Genomic DNA, 22,570 nt, shown 5'->3' with positions numbered 1-22,570 from the left:
CAAACCAAGCAACTGAGCCTCTCACAGTCCTTTAATTAATTTCTCTCTCTGTGTGTATGCCAATCAAGAGAAACTCTTCTGCCCGTTTTCCAAGTCGTGCCATCCAAGACAGTCCTCTTCTTTCTCAGGACTCCCCCACAAGGTCTTCTCTCTGTCATTCCAATCCCCTTGCTCCTTAATGTTCAGCCCTCACATCATTATCCAATCCCCAGGCCTTCTTAGATTGTACGTACATGGGATAAACCTCTTCTTGCTTCATCCCTTAGAACCCAGCTAAAGTCTCCACTCCCCGAAGGAAGGCTTTCCCTGGCCACACCAGTCCACAAGCACGGCCCTCTCTTAAGAATGCTTCACTTGATAGAGGTGAAGGTTTTGTGGCTTGTTTATTCGCTCTATGCTATTGCTAGTCAACTGTCACTGTCTCATTTCTATTATTATTAGCAGTATCTGTGTTTTTCTCTCTGTGTCTTTTTTAACTTTTTCCCCCAGCTTTATTAAGATATAATTGATATACAGGCTTCCCTGGTGGCTCAGACAGTGGCAAAGAATTCTTTCCTAGGTGGTAAAGAATCTCCTGTAATACAGGAGATCCAGATTCAATCCCTGAGTCAGGAAAGTCCCCTGGAGAAGGGAATGGCACCCACTGCAGTATTCTTGCCTGGAGAATTGCATGGACAGAAGAGCCTGGCAGGCTAGAGTCCATGGGGTTGCAAAGAGTCGTATACGACTGAGTGACTAATACTTTCAATAGACATATAACGTTTAGGTTTACGGTGTACAGTGTGATGGTGTGATACACACATATATATTGCAAAATGATTAAGGTCAATTAACACATCAACTTACATAATTATAATTGTTTGATGTGGCAATAATATTTACTATCTACTCTCTTAGCAACTTTCAGGTATATGATACAGTATTGTTGACTACAGTTACCATGATGTACATTGATCCCCAGAACTCATAACTGTTTTATGAGCTTCATCAGAGAAAGAGAGAAAGCACCTTTTCTTGATCCTTATTAAATCCCCCCAAATCTAGTAGAGGACCGGCACATGGTAAGTCCTTAATAAATATTTGTCAATTTGAATAATTTCCAACTATATTATAAATTTCCCCCAAGGCAAGTGCCAAATCGTATCATTCTTCCTTATTCCTGAGTACTGAAGATCCGTTGGTCTCAGTGCATCCCCTGATGGATGCAGTCAAGTCCATTTCCACAGAAGAATTCTACCAAAGCTAACATCCCAAGACAATCTCAAAGAGTGCACACCTGGATCCAAACACTAACTACTCCAGAACCTGCCCAGGTTCCACTATGCTCCTGTTATGAGACTCATGAATAAATACTGCTGATAAAATCTTAACAGTTAAAAAAAAATGCAATGGCAAATGTATTTCTATGTTTATTGAGCTCTTACTGCCTGCCAGGTCCCATGCTGGGAAGTTTATATAAATTAAATTAACATGATATGATCATTTGCCAATGTTTACAAAAATGACTGAATGGAGATTTGAAGAAACTAGAGTGAAAAGTTCAGAGTAAGCCCCAGCCCCGCCACTTACCAACTCTTACATGGGGCAACTTCTAGGCTTAACATAACATAATAACCTGCTAAGAGATTGTTATCTCTTAGCATAACGGAGATAATAACACCTGTTCTACCTACAGCAGAGCTATGTAAGGATCAAATAAATGATACAATGATGTTTCTGACACATGATAGGGATGTAATAAATGTTTAATAAAGAAATGATACATATAAATGTACTTTGTACATTTTTAAGTGATATACACATGTAAAGATGTAGCTAATTTTCTTTTTAAAAATATATTCCAAAGAAAAACATTTTTTTAAAAGTTTAGACATCGGTTGTTCACCTACAGAAGATTCTGAATTACCATCTGTAAGAACACTTCCTGGTAAACCTGCCTTCCAGGAAATTTTTACATTCTTAAATCCCCTTTGTCCTTATGAAGCATTTTACAAATAACCTGAAATTTTAATATTTCTGCATTACATACATACATCATCACAGTCAAGTGAAACAGTCTTTAAGGAATCTGAAATATTATTTCGAAATGAATTATGCAGATTTAATTGTGCTATTCTAATCCCCAAAAAGTGACTGAAAGAGTATTGAATCTAAATACATCTACACAAAACTAAAAATTATTGTTAAAAATGATTAATTATCCATTCTAAATCATGGAAAGCAAGATTTTACCTTTTCTAAAAAGAGATTTTAGCCCCTGTACCTGTTTCGGGTGTTCGGAGTGATAGAGATGTTTTGGGACCCTTTCCCCAATAGGTATATGGAATGACAGAGAGATTAAATAAGGCGTAGGGCTCCAGCCCTTCCACAGTAAATCCAGGTTTAGATTGTTGTTCACTAGCCAGGAGCTAAAATAGAAGCACAAAATATTATTTTCTTAGGAAGAGAATCATAACCTTTTTTTTCCACATTACAATCTTTAAACTTTGGTCCACATGAAAGTTAACCTTGCAGTTTTGGAAATGCTAATGTTGGTCAGTCCATGTTGTTCCACAACACTAGTGTATGTAACACACGAATGGTTAACACTAACCATACAGCAGAGACGAGCTGTAAAACAGAATGCTCAGGAGTAATCTTTATAACCAAATGCTACAGAACAGCGAGGGAGATGGACTCAGCTAAGAAAGTGCAAATCAGTATAGGCAGGCCTGATGAAGATGGTACAGTCTGTTTGAAAACTAGAAGTTACTAGAACCAATGCCATACCTTAGAATGAGCACTAAATTCCACACTGTAGAAAATGATGCCCCAATCCACTGCTGGGGGAGCATTCCAGAGGATGTGAAATCTCGAAGCATTTCCTTCAATCATAAATGAAGACTCTGGAATGGCATCTGGGATAACCTTAGGGGTAAAGGAAAAGTTCCCTATGGGATGAAAGAAAGAACAGAGAGAAAAAAAAGGGGGGGATTATCAATTATTGCAGACACATGGAATATTAATAAAAATCACTGATAATTAGAACCAAAATAAAATTTTTCCTTCCTTTAATATACTCTGAAAATCATCCTTTTCTGACTGTTTCAGGCTGTAAATTTGGGTTAGGAGTTAAAAGGATTGCAAGCAAATCAACAGAAACTACTAAAGCTTTTTTTCCCTCTTAAAACATAATTTTAAAGGAAAAAAAAAAACCCAACCTTAAAATTTATTTAACAGAAAGTATGGAGAAGAGAGGGTAAGCAGGAATAAAATATCGTACCTGGCAGAGGCTTGAGGGATGTCTGAACAATTGTGAACTGATTAAATTTGGCTGGTTCCAAAACAGAGACGCTGGTCCTCTGACCGATTTCCTGAGCTGTGATAATCCGAAAACCATTGATCCAGAACAGCCGACCACTGTAGTACATCAGTGCATTCTGGGAAATGTCGGAGGTGCTCCAGGCTGCGAATTCTGTGATGGTGGTATCCCCAGCACTGCTGAAACAGGACGCCAATTAGCGTGTGTGTCTGGAGTGGGATAAAGGTTGGTACATTCAAGTAGAGAATTCAAGAGGAGAGAATGTGTGTTTGTTTAGTGTGTGTGTTTGAGAACAAACTTTGCGACAATAATTCTCGTTATTCTTAATTCTATGTAAAGTTGACTTTTTGCATTTTTTTCAGGAAATATTCCTAAAGTAGATTTTCCAGGGCTTTCCTTACGAACGTGATATTGCAATAGCAAGTGTTACACAGATCTTAATAAATCCTCATGATTTTTCGTAATAACCCCACATCGAAGGTACAGCCCACTGATTGGTTTCTCCTCACTGCCTTCCTCTTGTTCTTGGTTAGTCATACTATTTACTCACCAATCTTTATTCTAAGCTGTTTCATCCTTCGCTTTATACTATTCACAACTGTCTGTTGCTTCATTGATACTTACCAATTTCCACAGTTTAGTCCAAATGCTCTGTTTCAGACCAGGGAATTCAAGTAAACAGAATGTCATTTAAAACTGCTTTTAAAGTTTTTTCTCAATGATGAGGAATTTTATAATGATTTTTACTTTAAAAATCTGCTTGGTTTACTCCGGTTTTCTAGTATTAATTACTCTGCTTTTCTAGTACTCAATAATAACTGCCTCAGGGATTCTCAGCCTTTTAGAGTAGTCATTTCATTTTAAAAAAATGATTTCTCTAAATCTTTTAAAGTGTTGACACTCCCCTTTTAGAAAAATATGGCACTTAAAATAAAAATAAATACAAGTTTTGTTTTGAGAGTTTCATAATACCTCCTCGAGAAAACCGAAATTACCTCAGAGGACCTGGGAGTTGTGAGCCTTATAAAGAGAAACTACATTCACGCGTACTATTCCCATAGTTCTTTTTCTTGTAAAAGATTCGTTATTCATACCGATTCAGATGTGAAGACAGCACCTGGCTTGCCTTTTGGACTTGCACCTCTTCTAATTTTACACTTTCTTGTTTCCACTTCTCATGAGACCTTTCCAGTATATCTCTTGGTGAAATATATAAAACCAAATTCCATATAGAAGGAAACTCACCAAGCAGGATGCACTTGACCTGAGAAGGCCGGCACTTCTGGACCGTGCACAGGGCTGCTGCAGCCTAGATCCTACAGATCTGTTCCTGTTAGCCTTGTTCACAAGTGGTTTATTCAGCATTCCCAAAACAGTCTCCAGGACAGAGACTTCCCTGCAGGCTGAGACTGGAAATCCCTTAATTGTCATTGGCTGGGATTGCCCCTCATGCCCAGCTGAAGACTTTTATTCTGTGAGTATCTTCTGGGCCAATCTAAAAATTCTTGACATCTGGTGTTCATCACAATTTCAGCACAACCTCCTCACTTGCAGGAAGTCAGTACCTCAAACCCTTCAGTCCACAGCAACAGGTAAAGCTGGATTTAAATCTAAGCTCAACAAAAAAAATCACTAAAAGGTAAATCCTTCCATGAAGCATGAGATACGTATAGAGGTCAGCTGAGGTTACTCTACTGGAGGTTTACTCATTTATTCAGCAAGTGTTGGGTGCCAGTTCTGTGGTGGCCACTAGGAATACAGTGGTAAATAAGACAAATGCAATTCCTGCTCTCCTAGAATATACAGCCTAGTAGAACAGGCAGGTAAGAAGCAAATAACTACATCACTGAATGACACTTTAAATGGAAAGGCAGAATGGGCTGGTCTGGTCAGAGAAAGCCTGTCTTAGAGAAAACCATGTTTAAGCTGAGCCATGCAGTCTGAACACAAATTAACCAAGAGAAGCAAGTTTGGGGACCATTTTATTCAGAGAGAACAGCAAGGCATAGGCAACTTTAGAGCAATATACTCAGTTCTGACATGACTAAATATGCCTGAACTTTTATGACAGATGCACTCTTTTTAACCTCCAACACAGATATGGTGTTATACTGATAATAGATTCATTATTTAATAAACCAAAGGGAATGGTTGTACATAGCAGAGGGAAGAACAGTCTGAAAAGCCACTTACAGTTGTCATCAAGTTCAGAGTATGCTGAAAGACAGTAAAGAGCTAATCTCATCTCTATTGTTGCTTAGTCACTAAGTCACATCTGACTCTTTGTGACTCCATGGATTGCAGCCTACCAGGCTTCTCTGTCCATGGGATTTCTCCAGGCAAGAATATTGGAGTGGGTTGCCATTTCCTTCTCCAGGCAATCTTTCTGACCCAGAGATCAAACCTGCGTCTCCTGAATTGGCAGGTGAATTCTTTACCACTGAGCCACCAGGGAAGCCCAATCTCATCTCTACTGTATGCTAGAATTACACTGTTCAATAAGGTAGGCTACAGGTGACTACTGAGCCCTTAGCTACCAAAATTAAGGAACTGAATTTTTATGTTATTTAATCTTAGTTAACCTAGGTTAAAATTTTAAGCTAATATTTTATTTATACATTATAAATATATATATGATTTACTAGAAAACTTTTAAGTATTTTGGAAAAACTTGGGTACATAAATCAACTTTTTCAACTGTAAATTTTATAAAATCTAACTGCAGATCAAATATTTCCTATAAAAATTTAGTGTGCAAATTGAGATGTGCTATGTCTGTAAAATACACCCAGGCTATTAATTAGAATTAATGTGAAAAAAATGCAAATATCTCATTAATAATTTACCTATGTTTTTACTTTTTAAAATGAAGCAACTAGGAAGTTTATAATTATGTATGTAGCTCACATTATTTGTATTGGGCAGTGATGATCTAGACTAGAGGTAAGGAACTTGAAATGCCGAAGAAGGAATTTTGGTTTTAAATTAGGGAAAATTTTCTACTTGTAAGATGGTTCTGGAATTCCTATCTTTATCTACCACTCTTTTTTCTGGTGTGATAAAAAGGCAGCACTTACTTGGAGGGCAAAATGCCTGTCATTTGTATAACCTTGTCAAGATCTGCTGCACTCCATTGGGCATGCATACAAGGAAAATTAACCTTGAGACAAAGAAATGCATTTTTAAAGGAGAAACTCCCTTCTCTTATCTGCTGAATCCAACAGTATTGATTTTCTGGACACTTGAGAGCAGGACTCTCAAACAACGCCAGTTAGATTGTCCTCTGAGATGTGCAGACGCGTACAGAGAATTGTGATCCTTCAGGACACTGTCATTTGAGCACTGTCTGTATCACACAGACAGATTCTTTTGATAATCAGATTGCCAGTACTTCACAATTTCTAGGAAAAGGAATAGCCAGTTTTCTATGGTTCACAACTGGGAAACTAGCTAGAGCTATACGTTATAGCTGATATAAAATAAATGATTAATCAGATTGCTCTGTATACGCTTATATGCATTATAGGTATACATATACATATATATATATAGCTTCCTGGTGGCTCAGATGGCAAAAGTCTGCCTGCAATGCAGGAGACCTGGGTTCGATTCCTGAGTTGGGAATATCCCCTGGAGAAGGGAATGGCTACCCACTCCAGTATTCTTGCCTGGAGAATTCCAGGACAGAGGAGCCTGGCAGGCTATAGTCCATGGGGTCACAAAGAGTTTTACACAACTGAGTGACTGAGGATACATACACCTTTATATACATATATACATATATATATATATATACACATATACACTCCATTATATGTTTATATATGTATACATATTCCTTTTTCATATTCTCTATGATTAAGAATTTTTCCATAAGCCAAACAAAAATATTTTTTAATCTAAAAGTAATCTTGAAATTGTATTCATAGAACAGGAACTTTTGGCCTTTGTAAGATTAGACTCTTGAAAATTTGATGAAATGATGGATGCTCAGCTTCCAAGCACTCACACACATCCTAACGCCGGCCATGAATGGGGGTCCAAGAACCCAGCATTAGAAATCTCTGCCCTAGAGCAGGACCTTTTGCTTTACTTTAACCTTTTCCTGACTACCTCTCCAATTTACTGTGTGACAGTCAGCAAATTTATACACATCTCTGTTTCAATGTCCTCGTCTATGAAATAATATGACCTCTAAATTCTCCCACTGACTGCTGTTCTCTAATGACTTTTTGTCCTTATTTTAATTTGAGATATGTAACTGTTTCCTTGAAGTTAAAAACTATTGGCTGTTTAAACTAAAAATAGTAATAAACATGGATTTTATAGTATAGGTAAAAGTAAAATATATGACAATAAGAGCACAAAGAGTGGAGGGTAATAATTGGAAACATATCATTATAAAGTTTTAAATCATCTCTTTAACAAGTGGTGCTGGGAAAACTGGTCAACCACTTGTAAAAGAATGAAACTAGAACACTTTCTAACACCATACACAAAAATAAACTCAAAATGGATTAAAGATCTAAACGTAAGACCAGAAACTATAAAACTCCTAGAGGAGAACATAGGCGAAACACTCTCCGACATACATCACAGCAGGATCCTCTATGACCCACCTCCCAGAATATTGGAAATCAAAGCAAAAATAAACAAATGGGACCTAATTAAAATTAAAAGCTTCTGCACAACAAAGGAAACTATAAGTAAGGTGAAAAGACAGCCTTCAGAATGGGAGAAAATAACAGCAAATGAAGTAACTGACAAACAACTAATCTCAAAAATATACAAGCAACTCCTACAGCTCAATTCCAGAAAAATAAACGACCCAATCAAAAAATGGGCCAAAGAACTAAATAGACATTTCTCCAAAGAAGACATACAAATGGCTAACAAACACATGAAAAAATGCTCAACATCACTCATTATCAGAGAAATGCAAATCAAAACCACTATAAGGTACCATTTCACGCCAGTCAGAATGGCTGTGATCCAAAAGTCTACAAGCAATAAATGCTGGAGAGGGTGTGGAGAAAAGGGAACCCTCTTACACTGTTGGTGGGAATGCAAACTAGTACAGCCACTATGGAGAACAGTGTGGAGATTCCTTAAAAAACTGGAAATAGAACTGCCTTATGACCCAGCAATCCCACTGCTGGGCATACACACTGAGGAAACCAGAAGGGAGAGAGACACATGTACCCCAATGTTCATCGCAGCACTGTTTATAATAGCCAGGACATGGAAGCAACCTAGATGTCCATCAGCAGATGAATGGATAAGAAAGCTGTGGTACATATACACAATGGAGTATTATTCAGCCATTAAAAAGAATACATTTGAATCAGTTCTAATGAGGTGGATGAAACTGGAGCCTATTATACAGAGTGAAGTAAGCCAGAAAGAAAAACAGTATACTAACACATATATATAGAATTTAGAAAGATGGTAACGATAACCCTGTATGCGAGACAGCAAAAGAGATACAGATGTATAGAACAGTCTTTTGGACTCTGAGAGAGTGGGATGATTTGGGAGAATGGCATTGAATCATGTATAATATCATATATGAAACAAATCGCCAGTCCAGGTTCGATGTATTATACAGGATGCTTGGGGCTGGTGCACTGGCATGACCCAGAGGGATGGTACGGGGAGGGAGGTGGGAGGGGGGTTCAGGATGGGGAACACGTGTATACCCATGGTGGATTCATGTTGATGTATGGCAAAACCAATACAATATTGTAAAGTAAAAAATAAAAAAAATAAAAAAATAAAAGTGCAACATAAAAACTAAAAAATATAATAAAATAAAATCATTTATGAAATAAGAACACTTTGAATATGACAATGGTAAATTGAAGATGTTTACTGTTAAAACATGTATAATATCATGTATGAAACAAGTCGCCAGTCCAGGTTCGATGCACGATGCTGGATGCTTGGGGCTGGTGCACTGGGACGACCCAGAGGGATGGTATGGGGAGGGAGGAGGGAGGAGGGTTCAGGATGGGGAACACATGTATATCTGGGGCGGATTCATTTCAATAAAAAAAATAAAATAAAATAAAAGAGACTAAAAATAAATAAATAAAAAAAAACAAAAGTGCTTATTTTACTCTCTAAAGCAATCTAAAGAAAATTATAAATACACATAATTTAAATGTCATGAGAGGAGATAAAATGGAATACTAAAATAGTGTTTTATTCACTGTCAAAAAGGCGTAAAGTAGAATAGAGGAATAAATAGCTGATGAGACTAATTGAAGTCAAACACCAAGATGGTAGACTTAAATTCAAGCATATCAATAAATAATTATATTAGATGTAAATGAACCAAACACCCCAATTAAAAGGCAGAAACTGTCAGACTGCATAAAAAAGCAAAAACTTATATGCTGTTTACAAGGAACACACTTTAAGGGTAAAGACAAAAATTGAAAGTAAAGAGATAAAGAGCTATGCCCTGCAAACTAAGCATAAGAATGCTGCTATGACTTTCTTAATGTCCTAATATCAAAAATATTAATGTCCAAGGTAAAAAGCAGCGGCTGTGCTTTGCTGGAGCAGCCGTGAAGAGATACCCCATCCAAGGTAAGAGAAACCCATGTAAGATGGTAGGCACTGAGAGAGGGCATCAGAGGGCAGACAGACAGAAACCACAATCACAGACAGCTAGCCAATCTGATCACACGGACCACAGCCTTGTCTAACTCAGTGAAACTAAGCCATGCTGTGTGGGGCCACCCAAGACAGATGGGTCATGGTGGAGAGACCTGACAGAATGTGGTCCACTGGAGAAGGGAATGGCAAACCACTTCAGTATTCTTGCCTTGAGAACCCCATGAACAGTATGAAAAGGCAAAAATAGGACACTGAAAGAGAAACTCCCCAGGTCAGTAGGTGCTCAATATGCTACTGGAGATCAGTGGAGAAATAACTCCAGAAAGAATGAAGGGATGGAGCCAAAGCAAAAACAATACCCAGCTGTGGATGTGACTGGTGATAGAAGCAAGGTCTGATGCTGTAAAGAGCAATATTGCATAGGAACCTGGAATGTCAGGTCCATGAATCAAGGCAAATTGGAAGTGGTCAAACAGGAGATGGCAAGAGTGAACATCGACATTCTAGGAATCAGCGAACTAAGATGGACTGGAATGGGTGAATTTAACTCAGATGACCATTATATCTACTACTGTGGACAGGAACCCCTTAGAAGAAATGGAGTAGCCATCATGGTCAACAAGAGAGTCCGAAATGCAGTACTCAAATGCATCTTTTGGATGCAATCTCAAAAACTACAGAATGATCTCTGCATTTCCAAGGCAAACCATTCAATATCACAGTAATCCAAGTCTATGCCCTGACCAGTAATGCTGAAGAAGCTGAAGTTGAACAGTTCTATGAAGACCTACAAGACCTTCTAGAACTAACACCCAAAAAAGATGTCCTTTTCATTATAGGGGACTGGAATGCAAAAGTAGAAAGTCAATAAACACCTGGAGTAACAGGCAAATTTGGCCTTGGAGTACAGAATGAAGCAGGGCAAAGGCTAATAGAGTTCTGCCAAGAGAATGCACTGGTCATAGCAAACACCCTCTTCCAACAACACAAGAGAAGACTCTACACATGGACATCACCAGATGGTCAACACTGATATCAGACTGATTATATTCTTTGCATCCAAAGAGAGAGAAACTCTATATAAGTCAGCAAAAACAAGACCGGGAGCTGACTGTGGCTCAGATCATGAACTCCTTATTGCCAAATTCAGACTGAAATTGAAGAAAGTGGAGAAAACCACTAGGCCATTCAGGTAGACCTAAATCAAATCCCTTATGATTATACAGTGGAAGTGAGAAGTAGATTTAAAGGACTAGATCTGATAGACAGAGTCCCTGATGAACTATGGACGGAGGTTCGTGACATTGTACAGGAGACAGGAATTAGGACAATCCCGAAGAAAAAAAATGCAAAAAAGCAAAATGGCTGTCTGAAAAGGCCTTGCAAATAGCTGTGAAAAGAAGGGAAGTGAAAAGCAAAGGGGAAAAGGAAAGATATAACCATTTGAATGCAGAGTTCTAAAGAATAGCAAGGGGAGATAAGAAAGCCTTCTTCAGAGATCAATGCAAAGAAATAGAGGAAAACAATAGAATGGGAAAGACTAGATCTCTTCAAGAAAATTAGAGATACCAAGGGAACATTTTATGCAAAGATGGGCTCAATAAAGAACAGAAATGATAGGGACCTAACAGAAGCAGAAGATATTAAGAAGAGGTGCAAGAACACACAGAAGAACTGTACAAAAAAGATCTTCACAACCCAGATAATCACAATGGTGTGATCACTCACCTAGAGCCAGACATCCTGGAATGTGAAGTCAAGTGGGCCTTAGAAAGCATCACAAAACTAATACAATATTGTAAAGTTTAAAAATAAAATAAAATTTAAAAAAAAAATAAAAAAGAAAGCATCACTACGAACAAAGCTAGTGGAGATGATGGAATTCCAGTTGAGCTCTTTCAAATCCTAAAAGATGATGCTGGTGAAAGTGCTGCTCTCAATATGCCAGCAAATTTGGAAAACTCAGCAGTGTAACAGGACTGGAAAAGGTCAGTTTTCATTCCAATCCCAAAGAAAGGCAATGCCAAAGAATGCTCAAACTACCACACAATTGCACTCATCTCACAAGCTAGTAAAGTAATGCTCAAAATTCTCCAAGCCAGGCTTCAGCAATACGTGAACTGTGAACTTCCAGATATTCAAGCTGGTTTTAGAAAAGGCAGAGGAACCAGAGATCAAATTGCCAACATCCACTGGATTATCAAAAAAGCAAGAGAGTTCCAGAAAAACATCTATTTCTGCTTTATTGACTATGCCAAAGCCTTTGACTGTGTGGATCACAATAAACTGTGGAAAATTCTGAAAGGGATGGGAATACCAGAACACCTGACCTGCCTCTTGAGAAACCTATATGCAGGTCAGGAAGCAACAGTTAGAACTGGACATGGAACAACAGAGTGGTTCCACAGAGGAAAATGAGTATGTCAAGGCTGTATATTGTCACCCTGCTTATTTAACTTATATGCAGAATACATCATGAGAAATGCTGGGCTGGAAGAAGCACAAGCTGGAATCAAGATTACCGGGAGAAATATCTATAACCTCAGATATACAGATGACACCACCCTTATGGCAGAAAGTGAAGAAGAACTCTTGATGAAAGTGAAAGAGGAGAGTGAAAAAGTTGGCTTAAAGCTCACATTCAGAAAACTAAGGTCATGGCATCCAGTCTCATCTCTTCATGGCAAATAAATGGGGAAAGAGTGGAAACAGTGGCTGACTTTATTTTTCTGGGCTCCAAAATCATTGCAGATGGTGATTGCAGCCATGAAATTAAAAGACACTTGCTCCTTAGAAAGAAAGTTATGACCATCCTAGATAGCATATTAAAAAGTAGAGACATTACTTTGCCAACAAAGGTCCGTCTAGTCAAAGCTATGGTTTTTCCAGTGGTCATGTATGGATGTGAGATTTGGACTATAAAGAGGGTTGAGTGCAAAAGATGCTTTTGAACTGTGGTGTTGGAGAAGACTCTTGAGAGTCCCTTAGACTGCAAGGAGATCCAACCAGTCCATCCTAAAGGAGATCAGTCCTGGGTGTTCATTGGGAGGACTGATGTTGAAGCTGAAACTCCAATACTTTGGCCACCTCATGCGAAGAGCTGACTCACTGCAAAAGACCATAATCCTGGGAAAGATTGAGGGCAGGAGGAGAAGGGGGTGACAGAGGATGAGATGGTTGGATGGCATCACTGACTCAATGGACATGGGTTTGGGTGTACTCCAGGAGCTGGTGATGGACAGGGAGGCCTGGCGTGCTGCAGTTCATGGGGTGCAAAGAGTCGGACATGACTGAGTGACTGAACTGAACTGAACTGAATACCAAAATAGTCTTTAAGATTAAGAGTATTACCATAGATTAATGAGAATATTTTATAGTGACAAAAGGAAATATAATCAAGTATATAGATAAGAATACTAAACACAAAGCATTCAAATTGATCAACTAAAGAGGTCTACTGCTGCTGCTGCTGCTAAGTCGCTTCAGTCGTGTCCAACTCTGTGCGACCCCGTAGACGGCAGCCCACCAGGCTCTGCCGTCCCTGGGATTCTCCAGGCAAGAACACTGGAGTGGGTTGCCATTGCCTTCTCCAAAAGATGTCTACAGGCCTGTCTATAATCATAGTTAGAGGCTGTGTTAAGAAGCATAGAAACCTATCCACTCATTGCCTAGGCTCTTGAGGGGCATGCTCCTCAGTGCCTCTACTGGACTCTCTTTATACCCCATTGCCATATTCACCCTGGTGGCAGTTTAGTCAGCTAAGTCATGTCTCACTCTTGCGATCTCATGGTCTGTAGCCCACCAGGTTCCTCTGTCCATAGGATTCTCCAGGCAAGAACACTGGAGTGGGGTGCCATTTCCTTCTCCAGGAGATCTTTCCAACCCAGGAATCGAACCCAAGTCTCTGTCATTGCAGGTACATTCTTTACCAACTGAGCTAAGAGGAAAGCCATAGAATATTCACCATGTTCTACACTAATTAGTTGTTTACAAACTCATCTTTCCTTGCAAGCACAATGTCTGCAAACACAGTGGATAATTAGTGAATGTTTAGTGAAAGAATAAATGAATTCTTAAGCACTATCATTTATAACTAAGGGGCAAGTTACTTTCTCTTTTTCAACCAATTACCTTCAGTATTACTCACCTTTGACCCCGAAGAACAGCTGTATACAGGTGAATACACTGACTGTCTTGAACCAACCAATATAGGAACCCATCACTAAGGTCTAAAGTTAAAGCAATTACCTAAATAGAAAATAAGGAAAGAAAACAAATCAAATACATGTTTAATCTTTGTGATTACATCATGCTTAAGCTACAGATTTCTCTTTAGCATCCTCTTTGGAATAATAAACTTAGTGATTTTTACCTTTTACTGAGTATAAATATCATGTATATATGCTTATTACTATGTAGTTTGGATATAAGCACTGGTTTCCTAAAAATCCTCAAATGGCAGGAACTATCTATTATTCACTTCTATATACTTATCTCTAGTGGTTCTCAAAGTTTGATTTTTGGACTACCAGGATCAGCATCACCTGGGAACTTGTTACAAATACAAATTTTCAACCACACTCCAGGTCCTACTGAATGAGGAACTTTGAACCACTGTGCCAAGCCTTGTCTAAAGCTAGCACAACTTTGGACTCTTCAGCCACATAAGTCAGTGAATCTGATCGTTGTTTAAATCAGTTGTTCTCAAACATTGCTGCAGATTAGAATTACCTGTGATTCTTTAAATATATCAATTTCCAGTCTGGCATTCTGTTAAATTTTGATCTCTGGAGATGGTACCCAGTCTCCAGTGTGTCTTCAAATTCCCCAGATAATTCCAATGTGTCACCAAGTTTGAGAACCAACCATTCAAGCCATTTTAAATTATATTAATATCTGTTAATTACAACTGAAAACATGCTGATAATTTTCTAAAATACAATATAGACATGGTTTTCACGTGATACAATTGGATAGAGTCGTGTACATATGGAACTTTAGTCCCATTTCCAGCTGACATCTTACAACCACTTTTTATTACTCTCTCTTTGTCTTCTTGTTACAATTTGTGTCTTAAGTCCAGTTGATTAGGTGAGACCTGTGGAAAGACTGAGTCTCCTATGAAATAGAGTGCAAGAGATAGAATTTACAATCCAAGGGATCTTTTTTGCTTTCTTTGGCTTTATAGGTATTGAGATTACAAGGAGTCTGACCTCAGAGTAGTGGAGTCTTTCTAGAGCAGACCTGGAGGCTAAGAGGTATCAGATAAAATAAAGTTGATGACTATACCTTTAGCAAGATATAACAGCATATAAACAAAAACATCAATCAGGGAAAAATATAAAAAGAATGCAATGAAGTATCCAAGAACTAAAAGTACTTGGTTACCCAAGACTTGCTATAAAGAAATAATCTCAAGTTTCATGGCTGCCAGAACCTTCAGTCATCATATGAATCACAGCCTTTTGTCTTTAAGAAAACTCAACCTACTCTTTTTCCAAAAGGTAGAAAACTATTCTAGCAATTCCCAGCCTTTGGGGAATTGAATTATGTCCTTGCTTCAGGCTAAAAGAGATTTATTGATAATTTTTCCAGTTAAAGTGAAACCAAGTTAATATTGCTTTTTATCTATAATGAGATGCCCTCGAGTTTTATAAATCACAGATTAACTCTACTTTATCTCTTAAAAAAGAAGATTCTATGACTCCCTTTGCTGAAATACGACAAACTATGTCAGCCATAAGTCAAATTCAGGGGATGGGTCATTACCCCATTCCTTTACACAAGCCATTGGAGCCCATGGTTAAAGAGTGTCAGAGGGTGTTCCTTAAACCTTTGGAAACCATCATTATGTCTAACAAAGCCCATCCCTTGGAAATAATCCCTTTGATCTAAATTAAAACCTTGAAGTTTAATCCTGTGGTAAAATGTACTATATACTATGAGTCCTACATCTTTTCACTTTAAAGGAATATCTCATTTCATTTTCCCTTTTCATCATACAAATGAGTCTTTCTATAAATGACTTTTATTATACCTGTTGGTTTCAAAGTTATCTTATGACTCCATGATAAATTTGTGAGTAACATGTAAAGGAATGACAATGAGAGGGAAGGCTTTACTCAGTGTAAAACATATTACCTTCAAAACACTCACTAGCAGTAACAGAGACAGATGAATAAAACATCAAACAGCGGAACCAGAACACATATTGGCACAAGCAGCAGCACCATTAGCCAGCCTGAGAGAGAAATCTGGAGTGGATTTTAAATAAAAATGTATTTCCTCAAACATGCTGAGATGTCTAAAAATTCACTCATTTATAGAAAAGTTCCCAGGGCCACTCCAGGGCAATCCTGATTAGATGTTTCCCAAAGGACGAGATCAGGACAGCAGGGTGATTGCAGACGAAGTCAAGGGGATGAATAGGAAGTTACTCTTGAGATACTATTATCTTTAATATGCCTTTAAAAAAAGAGTTTTTCCCCTAAAATTTTTTTATTGAAACATAAAAAATATACTTTGTATTCAGACTCAAGTGGCCCCAAAATACAATTAAGGGATCTTTTCATTATTTGACAGAAATGAATAATCTCTGGTGTGTAAACTTCTATTTCTTTTAAATACCTGTATTATAATCTGTATATGAAAATCTTAGGAATTATAACCAGCATGTCTTTTGGAATTGAGGATCAAATGACTCAACAATTTGTTTGTTTGTTTATAAATGATCTGGTATACCTATACTATGTATGTTTTATCTCTACTGACAACAAAAAGGGATAAAAATTTTAAGAAATATTATATAGATAGAAATAGTATGAATGATTTATTTCTTCCTCATACTTTTCAGTAATTTCTAAAATTTCTACAGTAGACATATTCTTAAGATCATCAGAAAAAATAAAATTTCAAAATATAGATGGATAGCTAGAGGGAACCTAAACAGGATCAAAAAAAAATAGATATTGCTTCTAGAAGTTGAGGAAGTAAAAAAAAAATTTGCCTTAGAATCATTTCTCTTAATATATTAGTGCATTTTTTAGATTGAGTTACAAAATATAACAACTATTGAGTGGTTGTTCTCACTACTTCCCATGAATTATCTCATTTAATCATCACAACAACCCTAAGAAGGAGGACAATTGTTAATATTCCCATTACTCAGTTAATGAAGCAGTCACAGAGAAGTCAAATAACTTTCCTAGGAGCTGCATAGTTATTAGAGCAGTCAGTACCAGAAATTGACTAAAAATAATAAAACACCTAATAATCACCCAAGAAGACGTTCTCAAATATCTGATAGAATTCCTAAAGACTATAAAAATGGACAAATTAAGATGCTCTTAAAGTGTGAGTCCATTCAAGATAAAGCAAAATATAAAAATCTCCATATTATATTTTATTTAATCAATTATGACAATCAAATAAGACCTAGAGAAATTTGGTTATACCAAGATCTTACCATAGTAGTATTTCCTTTCAGATTCTACCTGAAGTATTCACAACAAGTGGAAATAGTATTATTATAACTATACAACAGCATTATTTAGTATAATTAAATGATCAGATCTTATGTTTTGAACTTTCACCTTTTTCCCAGAAAACCAAGGCTGTGCCTGTAATACAAGTGGACTTTCTCCATTTAGCCTGGTACTTTCAACTGAATATAACGTGGTCCAGTAGAGATATCCACCGACCGAGTCCACCACCATATCATTTACCAGCAACTTCACGTGAGTCACGATGTCTGTGTGTCCTGTCAACACAGACTGCCTTTGAATCTATGAAATAATCATAACTCAGTTTTAGTGATTTTTAAATGGCATCATTATTTCTGAATAGTTTATTGCAATTGTTAGTAAATTACTGCATTCATCCATTCATTTCTCCAACCATAAATATTTACTGGCACTCTGTGCTGAGTCATGCGCCTAGCTTGGGGAATGTAATTACAAGGAAGCTTACTCCTTTTCATGTCTCCAAAGAGAAAGGAGATACACTTATTTTGAGTTAATACTTGCTGTTTCTAATCATACACCTAGACAATCAACACATAATCAAAACATAAGAATGTATTTGATTAGATTCCCAAAGATGTATACTCCAAATAGTGATGTCTCTCCTTGCTCCTCTCTGTTTAATCTCCCTAATATTAATTACTATAATTAAGTGCCTATTATATGCCAGGCACCGTACTTCTTTTTTATCTTTAAAATATTAGTTATTATAACCCTCACATTAAGCCTGTAAAGAATTTCCATTTCCTACTTTTTCACAAGTAAAGCTGGGTTCAAAGAGGTGAAGTGATTTTTCAAGAAGTTAAATCATTTTATAAGAAACAGAGCAAATACTTGAGACCAGTTTTTATACTACTCTACCACTTCCTCCTTCAAAACTATTTTCATACTAATCCATTTTGGGAATCATTCTCTGATTAACCCCACTCAGCTCCATTCTGCCTTCAAGTCATTGGCACTTATGAATTCAGACTATATCATATTACTTTGCTTCTAAATACAATGCTCTGTCCCTGGAGAAATGGCAACCCACTCTAGTATACTTGCCTGGAAAATTCCATGGACGGAGGAGCCTGGTGGGCTACAGTCTATGGAGTCACAAAGAATCGGACACGACTGAGCACACACAACAACAATGCCCTGTGTGCTTCTTCTAATGATTCACGATGTTTTCTTTTTTGGCACTGGTCTTAGCTGTGGCATGTGCTATCTAGTTTCCTAACCAGGAATCGAACCCAGGCCCCCCCAGGAATTGGGAATGTCTTACCCACTAGACCACCAAGGAAGTCCCCATGAATTTATTTTTATGTCATGAAAAGAGCAGGGGCAAGTGGTGATGGTTGTGCAGCAAACACACTAAAAACCACTGCATTTTATATAATCGAAGGTTGAGTTTTATGGTACATAAATTATATCTCAACAAAGCTGATATATTTTTTTCAAGGGCAGGGACATGACTACTATTTTCCTCATATTCTCTACTATGCCAATTGTCAAGGCTCTAAACATACTGGTAACAGATAATGAATAAATAAACAAATGGATATGTGCCCTCCTGATTAGGAAACAATTTTGTACCATAAAACCAAAATGACTCTTCTGTATCGTAAAACTGAAGCAATCTTTTTCTTGATCTATTAGACCGTTGATCTCATCATCAACCGTTCTTTTCTTCAGTGTGCACAATGCACAGGATGTCTTCATCTGGCCCCCAAATCCCACCCTGTCTGCCCTCCTCAGTGCCCCCTGAGCCTGACAGTGATGGCCTGCACCAACCTAGCTCCCTGTTCTCTGGCTTCCAGGGAGGTGCAGCCAATGGAAGCAGTGGCAGAAGATCAGAGGGCAGAAGAAAAGAGGGATGGAGGTACATGTGTACTATCGTATCATTCCTTGCTGGACTATACCTTTTGACAATGGCTGGTTTTCATGTTGGCAACTCTGCTAAAGCTACAGCCCTCACCATTCTTTCCCTTCTTTCCCTTGTCCTCTCTGCCTAGAGGCAGTAATATCCTCCCACACTTGCTAGCCCAGAGCGTGCTTCACCATCCGATGCTCATTTCCTTAGCCCTGTCCATGCTGTTGAAAATAGTCCCCTCCCTTAGTTTCTTTTCATTATGCCTTTGGGGTGTGCCATCTTCCCCAGGACACTACTCCACCGGTGAACATTTTAATATATTTATTTCAAGATATTATTGAAAATACATAACTAATCAAATAGTGATATAGACTTTCCTTTCTACATGAATATTTTAATTAAAAGGTGAGTAGGCTTAGAGACAAATATTAAGTAAATAATAACATAGGTGAAACACAAGTATGAAAAAAATCATGAAAATGACATTCCAGTCACTGAAGTGGGTAGGCATTGTTTGAGAGCATGTAGGATGTCAGGCTTTAACTTACCACATAGGTCTTTCCAGCCCAGTAGAGAAAGTGACCCAGCCACTCAAAAGCTAAAGCCCCTGCTCCTGCAATGTTGGGTATGTGATAATTCTCTGAGACGTCTGTCCCATTCAGCAGCCATACATAAACATCACCTTTCATGTCGCTGTAGTAGAGGCTGTTGTTATACCAATCCATGTCTCAAAACAAAGTGAATTGGTAGCAGTTATTTTCTCGTGTATGCCAGTGTAAACACAGCGTGTCAGCAAATCACACATGCACCTCAGCAATAACATGGATATTCACTAGAGCTTCAGAGATGTGTCAAGAATGCTTCAATAACATTATTCTAAAATCTTAAGCCCTGGAACTAGACACAGGAACTAATATTCATTGAGCATCTACTCTTCGCCAACATCGTCCTGGGCACTTTTATGTATCTCACTCAACTCTTAAAGCTCTAAAGTAGAAATCATTTCCATTTTTTGACATGGCAAACCCAAGACTAGGTGAAATTATCTATTTTGCCCAAGGTCTCACAGATGAAAAGAGGAGGAACCCAGACTTGAACCAACTTCAAAGTATCATTCTTTCCATTAGTACCACACTACGTCCTAAGTCCAGCTCATTTTGGTCAGAAGTGCTACGGTAATTTTTAATGACCAAATAAAGAAATCAAATAATTAGATAATTACAGAAGATGCCATTAAGTAATAAATGGGTAGTTTTGCCTTAGGCATTTATTACATAATCTGCTTTGCCATGAAATTCTTTCTTATGTTTTATTTAGAACTTCATATAGCTGTTCTGTGCTCCAGTCTTATAGCAAACTCATAACAAATCACTTAACTATAGCTATCTTCATGGAACAGGATAGGCTGTTAGTTTGAGATGACACTGAGAGATTAAAATACACGAGAAGTGTATCAAAGCCTTCCTGAAATGGGCATACATCATTAAATAACCTCACATTTTGTGGAGTAATAAATGGCCCTCCTCCTTGAGGACAGACATTTTCTTCATCATGTCACGGGCAGTATAATTCAGTCAATATTTTTTCCTTTCCTTATTGACCTAATATTAAAACACTCAATTCTTCTGATTGGTCGAATATCTCAGGAAGTCTAACAACTAGAAACCTGCCATCCAAGTGTACAGGGAACTTGGTGTTTACCTGACACATTTCCTATATCAGAGGATAGGAATTCTCCTGGGCCAAAGCTATTTAATGGCTTACTCCAAAGTCCATCTTCTTTCACGGCCATGATAAATGGTGGTTCTGCAGCTGTTTGGTTTAAAAAAAAAATTGAAAGAAATATCACAGAAAACACACATTTTTAGGTACACATCTTGTTTGTTAGATTTCTTTTATAAAGTAAATCAGCATTTTGAAAAATACACTGGAAGTATACGAATAATCATATCTGCTTAGAAGAATACTCTATCATATTAAACACACTTTGATTTTTATGTAAATATTTGTAATTGAACGTGAAGAGAAATGTGTATTGATGCTGCCACTACAGCAATGTCACATCATGGCAAATTTTTTTGTTGTTTTGCTTTAGCTATTGGTGATATTCAGAAGCAACAGTAGTATAAATGGGTCAGTTCTTTCCGTTTTCTTTCAACCAAGAGGACAGAATTCAACATAATTCACAGCCCCTCAACTTCTCTTGTCGAGACTTTCAGCATCCAAGCAGTGCTACAGCTTAATAAGCCATGAGAAAGGAGAAAACCACGAAGAAGAAGAAAATTATATTGTTTGTTCAAAAACATCTTGGACAGTATAAAATAGAACGTTAGAAACATTAATATTACACTGTGCTTTACTTGCTTTCCTAATCTCAGACAATAAACATGCTCAAGGGTCAATGCACCCTCATGCTCATTTCTTTACCACACCTAAGGTGAGAAATTTTAAAGAAGACAGGGAGAAAGCCTTTTTTGTCAGAATCACTCCCTAAATCAGGAGCATTCTCTCACCTGGTACCAGAGTGGTTCCCACTGAGGGCTCTGACCAAGGGCCTGGCCCCTTGGGAGAACTCGCTCTCACAGAAACCTCATATTTTGTAGCACTCTGAAGGTCATGTACATTAAGGACGGTCCCACTTATATTAGAGAACACGTGAGTGGTTTCAGGAAGGTCTTGGGTTGATACTTTCACCTCATAAGTCCAGTCCTGCCAGGCAGAAGGACCTACGCAGAAGAGTTAAACAATATTACTCACCAGGATGACATCAGCAAGGGCAAACAAAGGATTTTCAGTAAACTTATCTACAGCTTCACCTTGAGTGGAAGGATAATTGGGCCTGTTACCCCTTAATCGCCAGGGTTAACCTGATGATACGATTAGGACAGTGGCCATTCTACCCACTCATTTTGTCTCATCAAAGGAGACGTCTTGCCAACAAGTGGGAGGCCACTGTCCCTCTCTGTGCTGTGTCACTGGCTGCGTGGAACTATCAGAAGGGTACACTATACAAGCTCCTAATAAACGTTTAATGACAAATCTCTAGTATTATTCCAGTGTCAGCAGAATATCACTTCCTAGAAGCCCAAAAAATAAAAATTAAAAAATTTTGCTGATTCATTTTCAGCCATCTTTGATATATACAACAAACAGGCATAACTAACTCGGTCTTAAAGTAAAAGTAGGGCTGCCGTCTATGGGGTCGCACAGAGTCGGACACGACTGAAGTGACTTAGCAGCAGCAGCAGCAGACAATGTTTGCTAGGGGAC

At 37.9% G+C, this 22,570-nt stretch overlaps 1 protein-coding gene and 1 long non-coding RNA gene across 3 annotated transcripts in view; one reads left to right on the top strand and one right to left on the bottom strand.

Annotated features, from left to right (window-relative positions):
* Window positions 1–17,610, top strand: part of LOC113898205 — a 52,738-nt gene extending 35,128 nt beyond the window's left edge. The window contains exon 3 of the long non-coding RNA XR_003512575.1: window positions 17,529–17,610. This is a non-coding gene — a long non-coding RNA (uncharacterized LOC113898205). The remainder of the gene's footprint in view (window positions 1–17,528) is intronic.
* ROS1 (ROS proto-oncogene 1, receptor tyrosine kinase) overlaps window positions 1–22,570 on the bottom strand; it is a 119,478-nt gene that overhangs the window by 60,379 nt on the left and 36,529 nt on the right. For both annotated transcript variants that reach the window (XM_027551129.1, XM_027551130.1), the window contains exons 14-21: window positions 21,814–22,026; window positions 21,002–21,112; window positions 19,849–20,027; window positions 17,518–17,709; window positions 14,073–14,173; window positions 3,263–3,477; window positions 2,770–2,930; window positions 2,264–2,408 (exon numbers count right to left, since the gene is read on the bottom strand). In XM_027551129.1, coding sequence (XP_027406930.1) covers window positions 2,264–2,408; window positions 2,770–2,930; window positions 3,263–3,477; window positions 14,073–14,173; window positions 17,518–17,709; window positions 19,849–20,027; window positions 21,002–21,112; window positions 21,814–22,026 — 1,317 coding nt within the window. The remainder of the gene's footprint in view (window positions 1–2,263; window positions 2,409–2,769; window positions 2,931–3,262; window positions 3,478–14,072; window positions 14,174–17,517; window positions 17,710–19,848; window positions 20,028–21,001; window positions 21,113–21,813; window positions 22,027–22,570) is intronic.

This window comes from Bos indicus x Bos taurus, chromosome 9 (genome assembly GCF_003369695.1).
Source record: "Bos indicus x Bos taurus breed Angus x Brahman F1 hybrid chromosome 9, Bos_hybrid_MaternalHap_v2.0, whole genome shotgun sequence".
NCBI classification, from domain to species: Eukaryota; Metazoa; Chordata; class Mammalia; order Artiodactyla; family Bovidae; genus Bos; species Bos indicus x Bos taurus.
Note: the sequence above shows the minus strand (reverse complement) of the source record. Positions and strands in the feature narration are given on the sequence as shown.